General features: G+C 42.4%; 1 protein-coding gene across 8 annotated transcripts in view; it reads right to left on the bottom strand.

The window, feature by feature from the left end:
* Positions 1–284: 284 nt before the first annotated feature.
* Positions 285–14532, bottom strand: part of DENND4A (DENN domain containing 4A) — a 76374-nt gene continuing 62126 nt past the window's right edge. For 5 of the 8 annotated variants that reach the window (XM_061595067.1, XM_061595066.1, XM_061595070.1 and 2 more), the window contains 8 exons: positions 13436–13611; positions 13215–13337; positions 12544–12757; positions 11057–11311; positions 9259–9376; positions 7743–7905; positions 5993–6057; positions 285–4776 (listed from right to left, as the gene is read on the bottom strand). In XM_061595067.1, coding sequence (XP_061451051.1) covers positions 4640–4776; positions 5993–6057; positions 7743–7905; positions 9259–9376; positions 11057–11311; positions 12544–12757; positions 13215–13337; positions 13436–13611 — 1251 coding nt within the window. In that variant the 3' untranslated portion in view covers positions 285–4639. The remainder of the gene's footprint in view (positions 4777–5992; positions 6058–7742; positions 7906–9258; positions 9377–11056; positions 11312–12543; positions 12758–13214; positions 13338–13435; positions 13612–14532) is intronic. The other 3 variants (XM_061595069.1, XM_061595071.1, XM_061595073.1) reach the window with 3 other exon arrangements.

The raw sequence follows: 14532 nt of genomic DNA, 5'->3' as shown, positions 1-14532 counted from the left end.
CTAAGTGCTGCTAGGGTAGACCCACTGAAATTAATAAACCTACGTTAGTCATGTCAACTCATTTCAGTGGCTCTACTCTGAGTAACACTAACATTGAATATCACCTAGTCTTTCAGGTAACCTAAGACTGTTGTTTTTGCTGCAAGAGACAAATGGGATGACCCCTCTGGAAATTCCTGTTAGGGTTATTGAAGTCATATGAGTCCCAGAAGCGATGGAGAAAAATTGTATCTACTTGTCCTCAATATAAATTTAAGACAAAAGAATAACTACAAAGATCCTGTTCACTTTTCTTTATTGAACCATTGTAAGATTTTAAATAGAACCATTTTTCTATGACATTTCAGGGGGAAAAACCACCTTTTTCCATTGTGAACATTGAAGTATACATCTTAAAATTGACCTACAAATTCAAAACAAAAATAAACACTTAAACTGATGTTCTTTGTTGGTAAATAAAATGTAAACATTACATATGTACAAATGTACAACCATTCCTTTGTAAAAGTGCTCTTTTGCAAATTAATCCACCAATTGTACCTCCTGCTTTCTAATGTTATATATACACACATTTACATGTAACGATCCATTTCTGTCTTTGGGATAAAGCATTTCCTACTGAAATACTAAGTCGTCTGATAACTTTATATCAAGTCATCTACTTGATCCATTTTTGTATAATGAACAAACCCAACATTAAAGAGATTACAAACACTGACATAAACTGAAGAAAAGAAGCTCTTAACTGCCTCAAAGATGTGTCTGATACCACAAACCATAAGGATGAAACGCCTTTTAATATTACCAAATAGAAACACAGAACTGTTCCAAAGTTTCAGGACATATCACCATACACAGAAGAAAAAAGATTTCAAGACTCCCTTTCAGTAACAGATTTAAAATTTAAACACAAACCAGGTTTTGTTTTGTTTTAAAAAAAGTTGAAGTGTGGAAGTAAATTTCACCATTGGACTAAGTGATGTGGAAACCTTTAACTTCTGAGATGAAATCTGATTTTCTGATTACAATCTAATCTGAACAAGGAAGCTTTCTTCACAGAAAGTTTCAGGTTCAGCCTCCTACCATCTCCAGTTTAAGGATTTCATGTAGGTGGGCTGGAAGGACACCTGCACCCCTTCTGCTGAAACCTCAGACAGCTGCTGCCTGTGTTCTCAGCAATAATGGGTCAATGGTCCGGTTCAAACAGACTACCCGGCACTGCAGATCTCATAATCTCAGGGGGATTCCACTAACATTGGCATGCCAGATTGTAGGACAACTACAGCATCAAGTGGTGACATCTATGAACATGTGAATGGGCCACTGCAGACAGACTTTTAATTTTGTCTCCACAGTGATGCTTTACTGTAGTTGGTTCACACATGCAACTGCCACTCATCAAGTGTAGAGGAAATCAAGAGATGTATATGCATGTGTGACTCGCCAGCCATGCCACATTGCCAAGAGCTTTTGAAAGTTCAGGGAATTTCAAATGCATTTTGGAATAAGGTTGGGGGTGAGCTGTTCAAAGGGTGGGAGGAGTAAAAACCTCTTTTGGATGTGCACAAGCTCTTTAGAATGTCTAAAGTACCTGTTTGAATCCTGGCCAAATCTGCAGATAATGCTAGACTCTCTCTCTAATATCAAGCTAATATAGTGGGCTAATGGGCTTGGTTTTAGTATAACAAAACTTCTGCTGTTAGGAAGTGCTCCAACTGGAAAATTATCACTGTCACAATAATTGAAATCTTGATATTACTAGGTCAACATGGATGCCTACCTGTAGTCATACCCACACACCCTTGGAGACCTTATTCCAAACCCACTTTTGCCAAAACCAGGCTATATGTACCATATATATATATCATATAAAAGCGAGTCTGATTTGTCACTTTACTGGTATCCTTAGAAATACCAGACAGAGCTCAGGAAGAAGAGATACCATCTCCATCATAGTGATAAAGTGCTACAAAAATAGTGGCTTTTATACATCTAACGGGAGCGAGAAGTTGCAGTTCAAAGGCTTACCAGCACTCTCCTCTCTTCTACACAACACAAAACACGTAAGGACTTATTTACATTTGTGGCAACTGTGTACACATTTTCCTTAGTAAAGACAATGTAAATACAACATAGCACAGATACTGTACACAGAAATGAACACCCACATTACTAGATACTTAGAAATGTGGCATCCACAGTTCTATACCAACTAGATCAGGACACGTACCTTTGTCATCAAATTCATGGAGATTTCATTCTGTATGGTTATCTGTGTTTGTCGTAATTGCAGGGTTACTACAGATGTGAGGAAATGTATGGTACAAGGCACCAGGAAATTCGCCTGTGCAAGCCCACTGAATGGAAGCTGTACAAGAGTACACCAGGATGGGATGAGCTTGTGCAAGAGAAATTCCTGGTTCATTGTGCCCTTATAGATACTATGCTTTCCATACTCCCTTAGAGGCTTCAGACTTAATCTTTTTTGAATGGGAGAGTCACATGCTGTTTGAGTCTAGGAGGTGCTTCGAAAACAGTTTGATACAGGCAAAGGGGAACTGCTGTTCAAAGACAAAGAAAAACTGAAATCCCATGGGCATGCCTAAAATAGCTCTTTGGATTCAGGGCTAGGAGTAAAGTCAAAGCCACTAAGGCACAGGTTAATCCTCATGCAAAATGAATATTCTCATGCTCAGACCTGACAGATTCTGCTGCTAAACGAGGAGAGCTGGGAGAGGGGTATAGGCAGCACATCTTCTTGTAAACAAGTAACTCTACATGTATGTGCAAATTAGAGAAGATGCTGTAATGTTCTCCAGTTCCTGACATTTTAACAATATCTGGATATGAAACAGAAGCAGTGTGAAGCCATGCAACAAAAAGTAAATAGTTGCCATGCTATCTGGATTATTAGCAAACAAAAAATAATCTCAAATGTATCTAATACATATAATATATCAAAGTAGATTACATTCCTCCCCCCTCCCCTGGCTAATGTCCTATAGCAATTTTTGCCATCCTGCTCAAGCTCAGGCTTGTTCTAAATTCCATTTTGGAAATTTTCAGTCCACAGATGATAACTGTTCTCTCTTTTATTATACGTAAGCATTTTTTCCAAGCCTCTCACCATACGCTTTGCCTGGAATGCAAAGAACCATACAACTAATTCCATGTGCCCAGAAGAACTTTGGTCTTTCTTAAACAGCACCCCACCACCACTTAAGGTGGTGGAAACACGACACACCGCTTTTGAAACTGCAGGGACTTCCACAAGTGGATTGTGATACGGTATATAGCAAAGATGGGGAACCCAGGGGTCAAATGGGGCCCTCCAAGCCTGTCTAGCCCTCGGAATTCTATCTGGGCCATGCTGCTTGTCCACACCATATTCCTCACCGACCCTGCTCAGTGCCCTCTCATGTGTCGTTGCCTGGCCGAAATGTGTCCTTAAGAACATAAGAAGAGCCTGCTGGATCAGGCCAGTGGCCCATCTAGTCCAGCATCCTGTTCTCACAGTGGCCAACCAGGTGCCTGAGGGAAGCCCGCAAGCAGTCCTTGAACTGTGATAATGCCTCTCGCTTGCCTGGATGGAGATGTGTGTGGGGCTATGTGTATATAGAAATCTCTGACTTGTGTGTGGCTGGAATGTAGCTTACTGTACAAAGGTAAGAGCCACATCCTTTGCCTACTTCTGCTTCTGTCTTGCCCACCACTGGCATGCAGCTCCCAGAAGGCTGCCCATGAGGGAATGCAGCCCTCAGACTGAAGAAGTTCCTCACCCTTGGTACAGAGCTTGCTGTTGGAAAAGGAAATGTCCAAAATCCCACTGGGCCTGCTCTGGCTCATTGGTGTGGCTACAGCAGATCTTTAGACTGCAATCTTTGTAATGGATTATATACATAGCCATGGCAGCTCCCAACAGCCAACAATGCCAAATCTTTCAAAGTGACAAATGCATGACAATTATGACAGCTTCATACAAGTTTGCAATACTTGTCAGCTGAAATTTACAATGTTTAAGTGTATACTTTTGGGGGAAAGGAAATACTGACAATTTATGCTGTGATTCAGAACAGCATTGAAATTTCCATACTACTTTTTAAAAAGTGAAAGAAAAAAGGACTTTATCTGCAAAACAGACCAGTTGCTATAAACAGCAACTTAGGCAGGACAAAAGTATTGCTTATGCAACAGGATCACTATAGTAATATAGTAATTTAAAAAGTTAAAAAAATATGAACCCGCTATAAATAATTTAAAATCTGTTATTATACAACTCTGGTATGAGCTATGTGGTATTTTCAACTTACTATGTAAACAGTTCTGAAAAGCTTATTTCATTCATGCAAACTTCTAGTGCATGATTTTGGTCCATATCTGCTTAAACTCTCTGCAGTGGACTATTGAGATTTATCCACTAAGTACTTTGTAGACACTATCCGTGGTGAACAGAACCTACTCTGGCCCATGGTTCATTAAGTCATTCCAGTATCATTATCTCCCTAGGAAATCCTAATATTAAAACAAAGTTGAAGATGCTTTTTTAATGGAGAATGGCGAGAGTCTTGCTGAAGTCTTTGTTGTTGTTTAACATACACACCCTGCTGCAATCCATTACAGGTAAGATATATATATATATTTAAAGATATGGCTCCCCAAAAATCTTCCGACATTCCATCACTCCAGTACTTGGAGGCCTATCGCAGTTGTGGGTACTCTTGACCTGATTAGCCGTAAGACGATCATAAGCTATTTTGTATTCTCTGTCGAAAGCATCTGTAACAACAGGAAAAAAATTATTATACAAGAATACCAATGGAACAGATGCCAGGAATATTCTAGTTTAAGGACGACAACAGCCATGAACCATTAGTGGGGTTGTTGGGTTTTGTATTTGTGTTTTGCACTACTTCTATTCATTTCTATGTGCAGGGGAATTTCCCAGTGGTTTGTGCCCCGAAAGGGTAATCTGAGAAAGGCGCTTTAGTCCATGGTTGACTTTAGGTACCAACTTAAGAAGCAAGCCTGATTCATAAAATTTAATGTCTTTGTAACCTTCTCATATTTTTGTTTCTTTAATGTATTCTGCTTAATTTTATTTATGTAGTTTTGGTTTTAACTGAGATTCTGTACTTTACACAGATATATTTTATAGGAATTTGTGATACCAAAATTAATAATATTAATATTAGTGTCAGGTTCTCCTCTATAATACAATACCATTTTTTTCACAAGATTGATACCCTTCCAGACAACAGTTTTGCATCCATGTTTCACAAAAGAGCCTGCCTGGAGCACTTGGTTACATGATTTTTTAAAAAAATGCTTTATGCCTAGATTAGCAAGAGGAACGCATAATGTTGGGGGAGGGAAACTGATGGGTGGCCCCCGAACTTCAAGCAGCTTTTGTTTATATTAGGGTGCTCCAGCTTAGAGGCAGGAGAGAAACAGTTGTTGCTGGTTTGTGTGTGATGCTAAATGATGGTTTAGCACTATGTGCATATGTTAGAATAAGCCTGAGCAAAGCCTCATGCATTCCCCTCTCTTCCTCCCACACAGCAGGAAGAAGGATTTTTATGGCATTTACTTTCAGTTTCCATGAATCCTGGCTTCCGTTTACATTTGAATCAGAGATTATACTTTAATAAACCCTGGTAAATTAAACAAGCCATCTTCATAATCCATAGTCTGAAACTGGCTTGTTTAAATATTGACCCTCAATAGTCTGGGGCAGAGGAGCAAACTCATTCTTATTCATTTTACAAAATGTTCCCTGCTGTTCACCTGCACTTGACCATTACTGCCACAGGAAAATAGTAATTCACAAGCCTGGTTTTAGAGAACAGAAGCGACTAGGTTCACATTATTATATTTCCATCTTAACAGGGTTATAAAAGAGGTCTCAGAATAAGAGCACCCTTGCAGCTCTTGAAGCAACAGTTTATAATGGCTACTTCAATGCATAGTTAGCATGACACAACTGATGGCTTACCTATATCAATGTTATCCCTTCCAAGTGCAACAAGAGAGAGAAATAGTATTTCTCTATAAAGACTCCTACAAAAGATACATTGAAAAGTGTTATTTTTGAAACAACTGTTTTAACGCTGTCATACCTGATCCTACATTAGCGCTCGACACTATGCTCTGTATAATCCCAACGTTCTTCTCCAACACCCATAAAAAGCAGTGATTTTTACATTATATTTTTCTGGAACTGCCTACAACGACAGCCCTGCCAGGCCTAGAAAACTGCCCATGAGGTCTAAGGCAATCCCCAACATTACAATTCCTTCAACAGAGAGGGAGGGAGACTGGATTGCACTCCCCCTCTCGTGCTAGTATGGGCCTGGAGGCAAAGCCCTTTCTGTGGTCCTCTGAGGGACGAACCACTAGCAGGGGAAAAAAAAGGCGGGGTGTTGAGGGAGAGGAAACTTCAGGCACTACAAAACAGCGTTTAGTTAGAACCTAATACATTTTTTAAAATCCCTTTTTCTCAAGGGCACTAGCAGTACAAATGACAAATAAGAAAACAAGAGTTTATGAGAACTTATTTCACTCTAATTCAGCCTTTGCCAACCTGGTGCCTTCCAGATGTGTTGGGCCACAGCTCCCATTAGTCCCGACCAGCAAGGCTATTTTATTTTCTACCAATTATTCTTTTCCTTATTTATGTCACAGGTACTTTTGCATTGCCCTTGAAAACGGGATTTTCCAAAAACTGTTTGGTCTCTATATAAACACTGTCTTGTAGCAGCTGGAGTTGCTTGCCCCCTCCCTGCTTTTTTTGGGGGGGGGGGGCTCCAAGGGCGAGCAGGGTACTGCATCTGGTGCGCTTCCTCACTTTTCCTGGCACCATAGTAGTTTTGCATCGTGACCCACTTAGGAGCTCAGTGCAATTGGCATGATCAAAATATAAAACTGGTCCAACTCCCTCTGCACTCTAGATATCTCCATCCAAGGGGAGTGGAGCAGAAGCTCTGACATTCCTTGTCTCTTTGAAGCAGCCAGGACCTGAGGGAGATGGTCCCTGAAGAATGTGCATGGTCTCTCCTGCTGGAGCAAATGGGAGGAGTCAACCACTCCGGTTGGCCCCCTCCACTAAGTGAGAAAGCCGTGAAGTTTAATAGCATGTTTGTCATCCTTATTGTGACTTTTCCAAACAGGATCCCAACACACAGACTGAGCACTTGTCTGCTTGGATTAAGGGCTGAAGCTCCAGGAGTCTGGTGAATTGGTCTGCAATCACCTGGTGGTGCAGCAATGCTGAAGCTTATCAGGTGTGGGCCTGATCAGCCCTTTGGATGGGGCGGGTACTGGAAAGCCCACACAAAGAGTGGATACGTATAATAGATTTTTCATTTTTAAAAGATTGTAAACCCTTTTTTAGTGGGGTTGTGATTACATTCCAAAATAATATCTACCACTACAAGAAAGGCGACAGATATTATTATTTAATTTATTATTTAATTTAATTTATATACCGCCCTAAGCCTAAAAGGCTCTCTGGGCGGTGTACATCAGATAGTGTGTTCTAAAGGGAGAATTCAGGTATTAAATGTATAGTTTATTTAGAGGGATGTACAAAACCATGTTACAGCCCACAAGGCACCATCACATCAACACACAGCATTTTTCAAGATGCAGACCATCAGAGCATTGATGCTCCTCTTTATGGGAGTGAATGACCTCCTCCTCTTATAACATGGATTTACAGACTCCTTTTCACTACGCTCACTTACCTCTGCCTTTTTATCTCTGGGCATTTGTTCAGTCTCTCTAGAATTTGGCTCATTGGTCCATAGACATCATTCATCTTAATACTCTTCACCATGCTTCTTAAAAGTTCCTGGTTAAATGAACTGTCATCATTCTGCCGTATGCGAACCACTGGGTGCTTTTGAGCTGGGGAGAAGGAAGCAAAAGGAATATTTAAAAAGGAAACAAAAGACAGCAGCGGCAGTGGGGAGAAAACGACAGCTAAAAACAAGGATACCTTTCAAGCTGGTTAAAGCAAAAAAGCAGATGTCATATAAAGACAGAATCAAAGGGAGTACAAAAATAAAGCACGACAAAGAACAGCCAGCCATAAAAGGGAAGTTCTGACCAAAAACATGTAATAGCTGCAACCAAATGGGTATTAAAAGCCAGTTCAAAAACAGGCATCCAGACCAATTTGAAATTATACTCAGGTGTCTCCTATAAGCAGTGGTGGCTGGTGCCCATCAAGACTGGAGGGGTGGAAAGAAAAGAGCCCAGGAGTAGTTGGAGCCAGAGCCAACTAATGCTAGTTTAGCCCCCATCTTCCCGCTCTCTGCTGAGTTCTGTAAGGGCAGCAGCGAGACTAAGGTGGAGGAAGCGAACCGCCAGGGCCACTCACTGGCCCGGATGTAACTAAGAAGGCAGGCATGGGGGCGCTGGCTGAGGTTGGTGAGGCAGTGCCCCATTTACCCTAACGGACCAGCCACCACTGCCCACGAGGCAAATCACCAACGCAACTGCAGTGGTTCATGTCAAAGAAACAACCGGATAAGAGTTTACAGATTCAACAACAACAACAAAAACAGGCTGGAAAATACATTTGTGCTCAGGCAGCACACTGTGAGCCAAAAAGCTACTATATAAAACACACACACACACACACCCCAAAAGAGAAACAAGAAACAAATTTAGACAAAATCAGCCTTAGCAGGACAGTGTGCAACACTCACTCTCAAACACAAGTGTATGGTTTTGACCTGCAAGACAAAGAGAGTGGCACGATGAAAAATAAAGCACGGCAAAGGTGAAGAGTGGAGCTCAGTGGCAGGACTTCTGCCTTGCATGCTGAAGGTCCCAGGTTCAATCCCCAAGGGCATCTGCAGGTAGGGATGGGAGAAACCTCTCTCTAAAACCCTGGAGAGCTGCTGCCAGTCAGTGTAGACAATACTGAGCTAGATGGACCAATGGTTTGACTCAGTAAAGCGCAGCTTCCTCATTCCTAAAATTCCCACTGCTTATTAGCTCAAGTTACTGGTGGTGGTGATGAGGAATTCATTCTGTGAAAGAAAGAAAGAAAGAAAGGAAGGAAGGAAGGAAGGAAGGAAGGAAGGAAGGAAGGAAGGAAGGAAGGAAGGAAGGAAGGAAGAAAGAAAGAAAGAAAGAAAGAAAGAAAGAAAGAAAGAAAAAAAGAAAGAAAGAAAGAAAGAAAGAAAGAAAGAAAGAAAGAAAGAAAGAAAGAAAGAAAGAAAGAAAGAAAGAAAGAAAGAAATCACTTACTCTGTGCATTCCACAGAATATAGAGAGGCTGCCCTGGATCTTTGTGCAATTTCATGTTGTCCCACAACATCTGGATTAGAACATACTTGCTGTCCTCTAAGATACAATTTCTGGGAATCTGAGCAAGAAGAAGACAAAATACAAGCCTGAATATAAGAGTAGAAAATTACAGAACAGTAGCAAACATGCTTGATGCCACTCGTACAGAGGGAAAGAAGGGCGGCAATTCTGACCTTCAGCCATTGACAATGAGCTCGATTGCTATGGCCCCATTTTAAGAGTCACTATCTAGTACAGGGGTGAGGAACGTTTCTCAGCCAGAGGGCCGCATTGCCTTTTGGGGGCCCACCTGCCAGTGGAGGGCAGGGGCAGAGTCAAAGATGGATGCAGCCAAAGGCAAAAAGTAAACAGGGCCAGAGGCAAAAGCGAGCAGAGCTACGGATGTGAATCTTAGCAATGTACACTAGGCTACATCCCAGCCACACAAACAGAGGTTTCTACACCCACTCATGTTCCTCCATCCAGGTAAGCAAGAAGCATCATCCAAGGTCAAAGACACGTTCCAGGAAGGCAAGAGCACTCAAAGAAGATGTGGTCTGGGGAGAGTGTCCTAAGGGCCAAACAGAGATATCTGGAGGGCCGCATTCAGCCCCTGGGCCTGAGGTTCTCCACCTCTGCTCTAATAGTATTGGCTCGCATTGCTGTCCAGTAACCCCTCCTATGATAAAACCAGGGGGATCTGTTGAATCCATTATTCCCTTCTCAGGCGGAGCTGTCTATCAGACCACAGCAGCACCAGGTACCACTAGCCTGCTGTGCCCCAGAATAGAATCGGGACAGAAGGAAGTTCGGCTAGGTGCTTGCCTTGGAATGCAGAACCAGCTAGGCATGGAATCCCTTGCAAGAAATATTTACCCTGGGTTTCTTCCTTATTCACAGTGAACATAAGAAAACTATTAATAAAGTGACAAGGAAAACAGGGACAATATAAAGGAAACAGAAGAGAGGGGGGAGACAGAAGGAAGTCTAAAGAATGACTTTCTGGCCTGCTGACTCAATGAACTGGGCTCTGGCACAACGGCTAAACAACATACCATTCAAGCAATCAGCTATTGTGTGAATGGCGTTCAAAAAGTAAACAGCAGGGACAGGGGGCCTAATCTGGATTGGGACCCTGGCATGTGGGGGAGAAGGTAATGGGGACTTGAACACTCTGCTCCTTGCTGTAGTACAAGATCCAGATGGCCCGTTCCTGATACGTGTATTGGAACACAAGCTTCCACTGACACAAATGGGAGCTTCCCCCCACCCCCAAACAGCAAGAACAGGCCTTCTGATCTGGATTAGAACAGTGGGGGAGGGGAACATCTCTCTCTCTCTCTCTCTCTCTCAGTTCCCTGCACCTGGTACTGACATCTCATCTAGTTTGGTCCAGAGACAACATGTGCACTTATTTTCCATTCCTGAAGCATTCTGTAAGAGTGGGCAGAATACACATCAGTGTTGGATTTTCTAGGTCTAGCTAGAATGCTATTGGCACTCATTAAGAGGAGGAGAATAACAGGCTCTCTACAATCAGCATTCATTCAATACTAAAATAGATTAGATGCTCTCTCTCTCACACACACACCCCAAAATCCCAGGGGTGGGAAGCTGTAGGAGAAGAGAAATAGCCCCAAGCAGAAGGCACTAGAGTTTAGACAGGAAGTGTTTCAAATCAATAATAATAATTTGTCAAGCCCTTAAAGCAAAGAAGATGCTGTATACTTAATTGAAAACCCTTTCCGCACCCCCATACCTTTGAATTCTTATTGCAGTGTTCAGAGGACAGTATTAATCCTGGTAAGTTACTAGGCAAGTCCAAGCGTCGGAAATACCACACTAGATTCCAGAACACAATGGGATGGTGGTCCACAAAGTCAGCCACTGTTATCGCATGGTCCCCTTCGTTTTCTAATAAGCTTTCAAGCTCCTTCCATACAACAAGAGGACTGAGATATGGGACTGTTATGGGCTCTGGACTAGGTAAACGCCACTCTAGCCCCAAAGGATCCTATTGTAAAAATAAAGAGATAAAAACAAACATTTATTTATTTATTACATTTATATCCCACCTTTCCTCCAAGGAGCTCAAGGTGGTGTACATGATACTTCACCTTTCCAGTGTTGACCTCACAACAACCCTGTGAGGTAGGATAGGCTGAGAGACAGTGACTGGCGAAAGGTCACAGAGTGAGTTCCATGGCTGAGTGGAGATTTGAACCCTGGTTGTCACCCAGGTTCTAGTCTGACACTAACCATCACATCACACTGGCTCTCATGACTAGCTATCAACAACGATCTACTTTAGAGGTTCTCCTTCAGGTGTCCCTGAAGTGGGTAAGAAGAGGCAACCTTCTCAGTTGTAGCTCCCTGAGAACCTCTTCTGGCATTTACACCAATTTTTGTTAGGCATCAGGAGAAGACCTTTTTATTATCCTAGCCTTTGATTCTCTGATTGGCTTTAATTCAGAGAAGGGACATAGCTCAGGGACAGAGCACCTGCTTTGCATGCAGAAGGTCCCAAGTTAAATCCCGGGCATCTCCAGGTAAGGCTAAGAATGTTCCCTCCCTGAAACCCTAGAAAGCCGCTGCCAGTCAGTGCAGACAATACTGAGCTAGATGGATCAATGATCTGACACAGTATGATGCAGCTTCCTGGGTTCCTAATTTCTGCTGTGACTATTTTCGCTTGTTGTTCAATTTTTGTTTTATTGAGTATTATTAAAACGTAAGAAGATCCAGGCTGCTGGATCAGACTAAAGGCCCATCTACTCCAGCAATCTGTTCCCACAGTGGCAAACCAGATGCCGACGAGAAGTCTGAAAGCTAGGACCTGAATGCAACAGCGCTCTCCCCACTTGCCATTTCTAACATCTGGTCTTCAGGGACATCCTGCCTCTGATACTGGAGGTAGTGCATGATGAGATGTACTCCTTCTGGGGACACAGACAGACATAAATGGCTAATAGCCATTGATAATCTTATTCTCCATGAACTTGTCTAAACCTCTTTTAATGGCAACCATCACTTCTGGGAGCAAATTCCATAGTTTAACTACACGTGACCAGGTGTGAATGATAACATTTCCTTCTGGGATGACACCGTTAGTTAAAGATTCTTCCTGTGGTAGTTTCTAAGCAGGACCATTAGCACTAACGCTGCAAAGACAGTTATGCTTTGCAGAAGTTATGCTTGTTTGAATATCCAAGTTAGGAAAACAAGAAAGACAACCCAATTACTCACGGCTGTCCCTTGCAACGTGGCAGGCAAGCTCCCAGTGGGAACAACGTGGCCGCGCTTCTGGCTCCCCACTTCCTCCACCTCCAGGGGACTGTACATACTCATGCTTCTTGACAAGGGGTGGCTGGCATGCTCAGTTCTTGCAGTATTCTGTTGCCTTCTGGGAGGGATCTGAATGCTCCTGGCACAAGTACCATCAGGCTGTTTTGATTTGCTGCTGACAAAAGGTTTATTTATTTTACTATACTTGAAATCAAATTACACACAGTTCAAAAATCAACAGCATCTACAGTACATGATACACACACACAAAAGTAAACAAGAAATACTCTACAATATTTGCTATTCTAACACACTACAAATAAAATCCATCTTTCAATAAACTTGTGTGTGCATTGTCCAGTAATTAACCATCTATAGTAGGTTAATTTGGAGATATTTTATTTTACATGTTTATTTAATAAATGTGCCATATTGCTAACAAGATTCAAGGCACCTAGGAAATAGACTTCACCTGAATCAGGCCATAGTCCATCTAATTCAGCATCCTATTCCCCACTTTGAGCTTTCAGGATGGAGCAAGCAATGTCTTAATAAATGTCATTAATAAATATCTGCAGGCAAGTCAGGCCTTTTCATTGAGTGAATCACAGGTCAAAATGGGATGATTTTACCTATTTGAATGCAAATCATCCTGAGCAAGCATTAAAGATGTCGAAAACCCTGAAGTGGGATCAGACTGGTTTTTTAAACCTCCCTGCACATTCTCTGAAGACGGACTGGACTTCAGGAAATATCTACAAAAAGTACAAATGTTCTTGCAATTAGAGGATTTTTTAAAAAGGCGTATTTGGAAATACTGCAAGCAAAAACCCAATAACAAATAATTAATTACCTTCCAGGGCCCCGAAGATCTCTGATTTCAATGTTCAGGAAAGGCAAGAATAGGTTTCCACAGAAAGGGCAGGTGGTGTTAAGATTGGAATCATCTGCTGTCCAGCCTGCCATGATCTCTTCATCGTGTACAAGGCAGTCGCAGGTTCGACATCGTGAACAGCTTGAGATAAGGACCTGTGGGAAGCACTTCATTAAAGCCCTCGATGCGAGTTCTACCCCTGGTCGTGATGGTAATAGTAAGTTATACCATACTGCAATAGAAACCTAACTGAATTTGTAAAACCTAGGCCTGGGCCAAAAGTGCCTCTCATGTTGGCACCCTATTCTGGGGCTGAAGATTTCAGGGGGGCAGTCCTGAGGATGTACGTTTCAAACTGCTGGCAGCAGACTTTTCTTTCCCTACCTTTTCTTTGTAAAACAACAGTGCTCCTAGTGCACTCCATTGGCATTTCCCACCACAATGCCACAGTACTTCCACAGCCATTATCGGGGCGAGAGAGGTGGAAGCCTTGCTCCCAGTTATCTATGCATGTATGGCTAAGAACTACACTAAATATGACAATGATATACTTCCTTATTCAGATCTGCCCTGTTCATCTAAAAATCAGGGACCAAAGAGCACACAGGTGACAGAAGCTGAACCCCCCCCCCCCCACACACCAACAACCACCTCTCCAGGGTCCTTGAGCAAAACTCCTTTTTTGCTCCAGCCCTGCTTGGAAAGGCTTTGGTAATGCGGAGGACTTGGTTCCTCTCCCCGAAGGCTCCTTCTGATGTTCAGCGTGGCTTACTCCCAAGATAAAAGTTTATAACTGCAGCCTTGTCTTGGGCTTGTTTACTTCGGAGCAAGTCCCATGGGGTTCAAGACGGCATAGTCTCAAGCAAGTGTGCCCTCAGCAGCAATCCTTTACACATGTGGTTTGGAGTAAGCCCCCAATGAACTCATTGCAAGTTATTTCTAAGTAAATGTGCACAGGGTTGAGTGAATGTCTCAGAAATGGGGGAGGGGGCCACCTTAAGAAAATTTCACAAAAACAATGAGAAGAAATGGAAAGTTGCCCCCCCCCTCCGATTCCCAACCATAGATGATATCAC

This window comes from Rhineura floridana, chromosome 14 (assembly GCF_030035675.1).
Source record: "Rhineura floridana isolate rRhiFlo1 chromosome 14, rRhiFlo1.hap2, whole genome shotgun sequence".
Lineage (NCBI taxonomy): Eukaryota > Metazoa > Chordata > Lepidosauria > Squamata > Rhineuridae > Rhineura > Rhineura floridana.
Note: the sequence above shows the minus strand (reverse complement) of the source record. Positions and strands in the feature narration are given on the sequence as shown.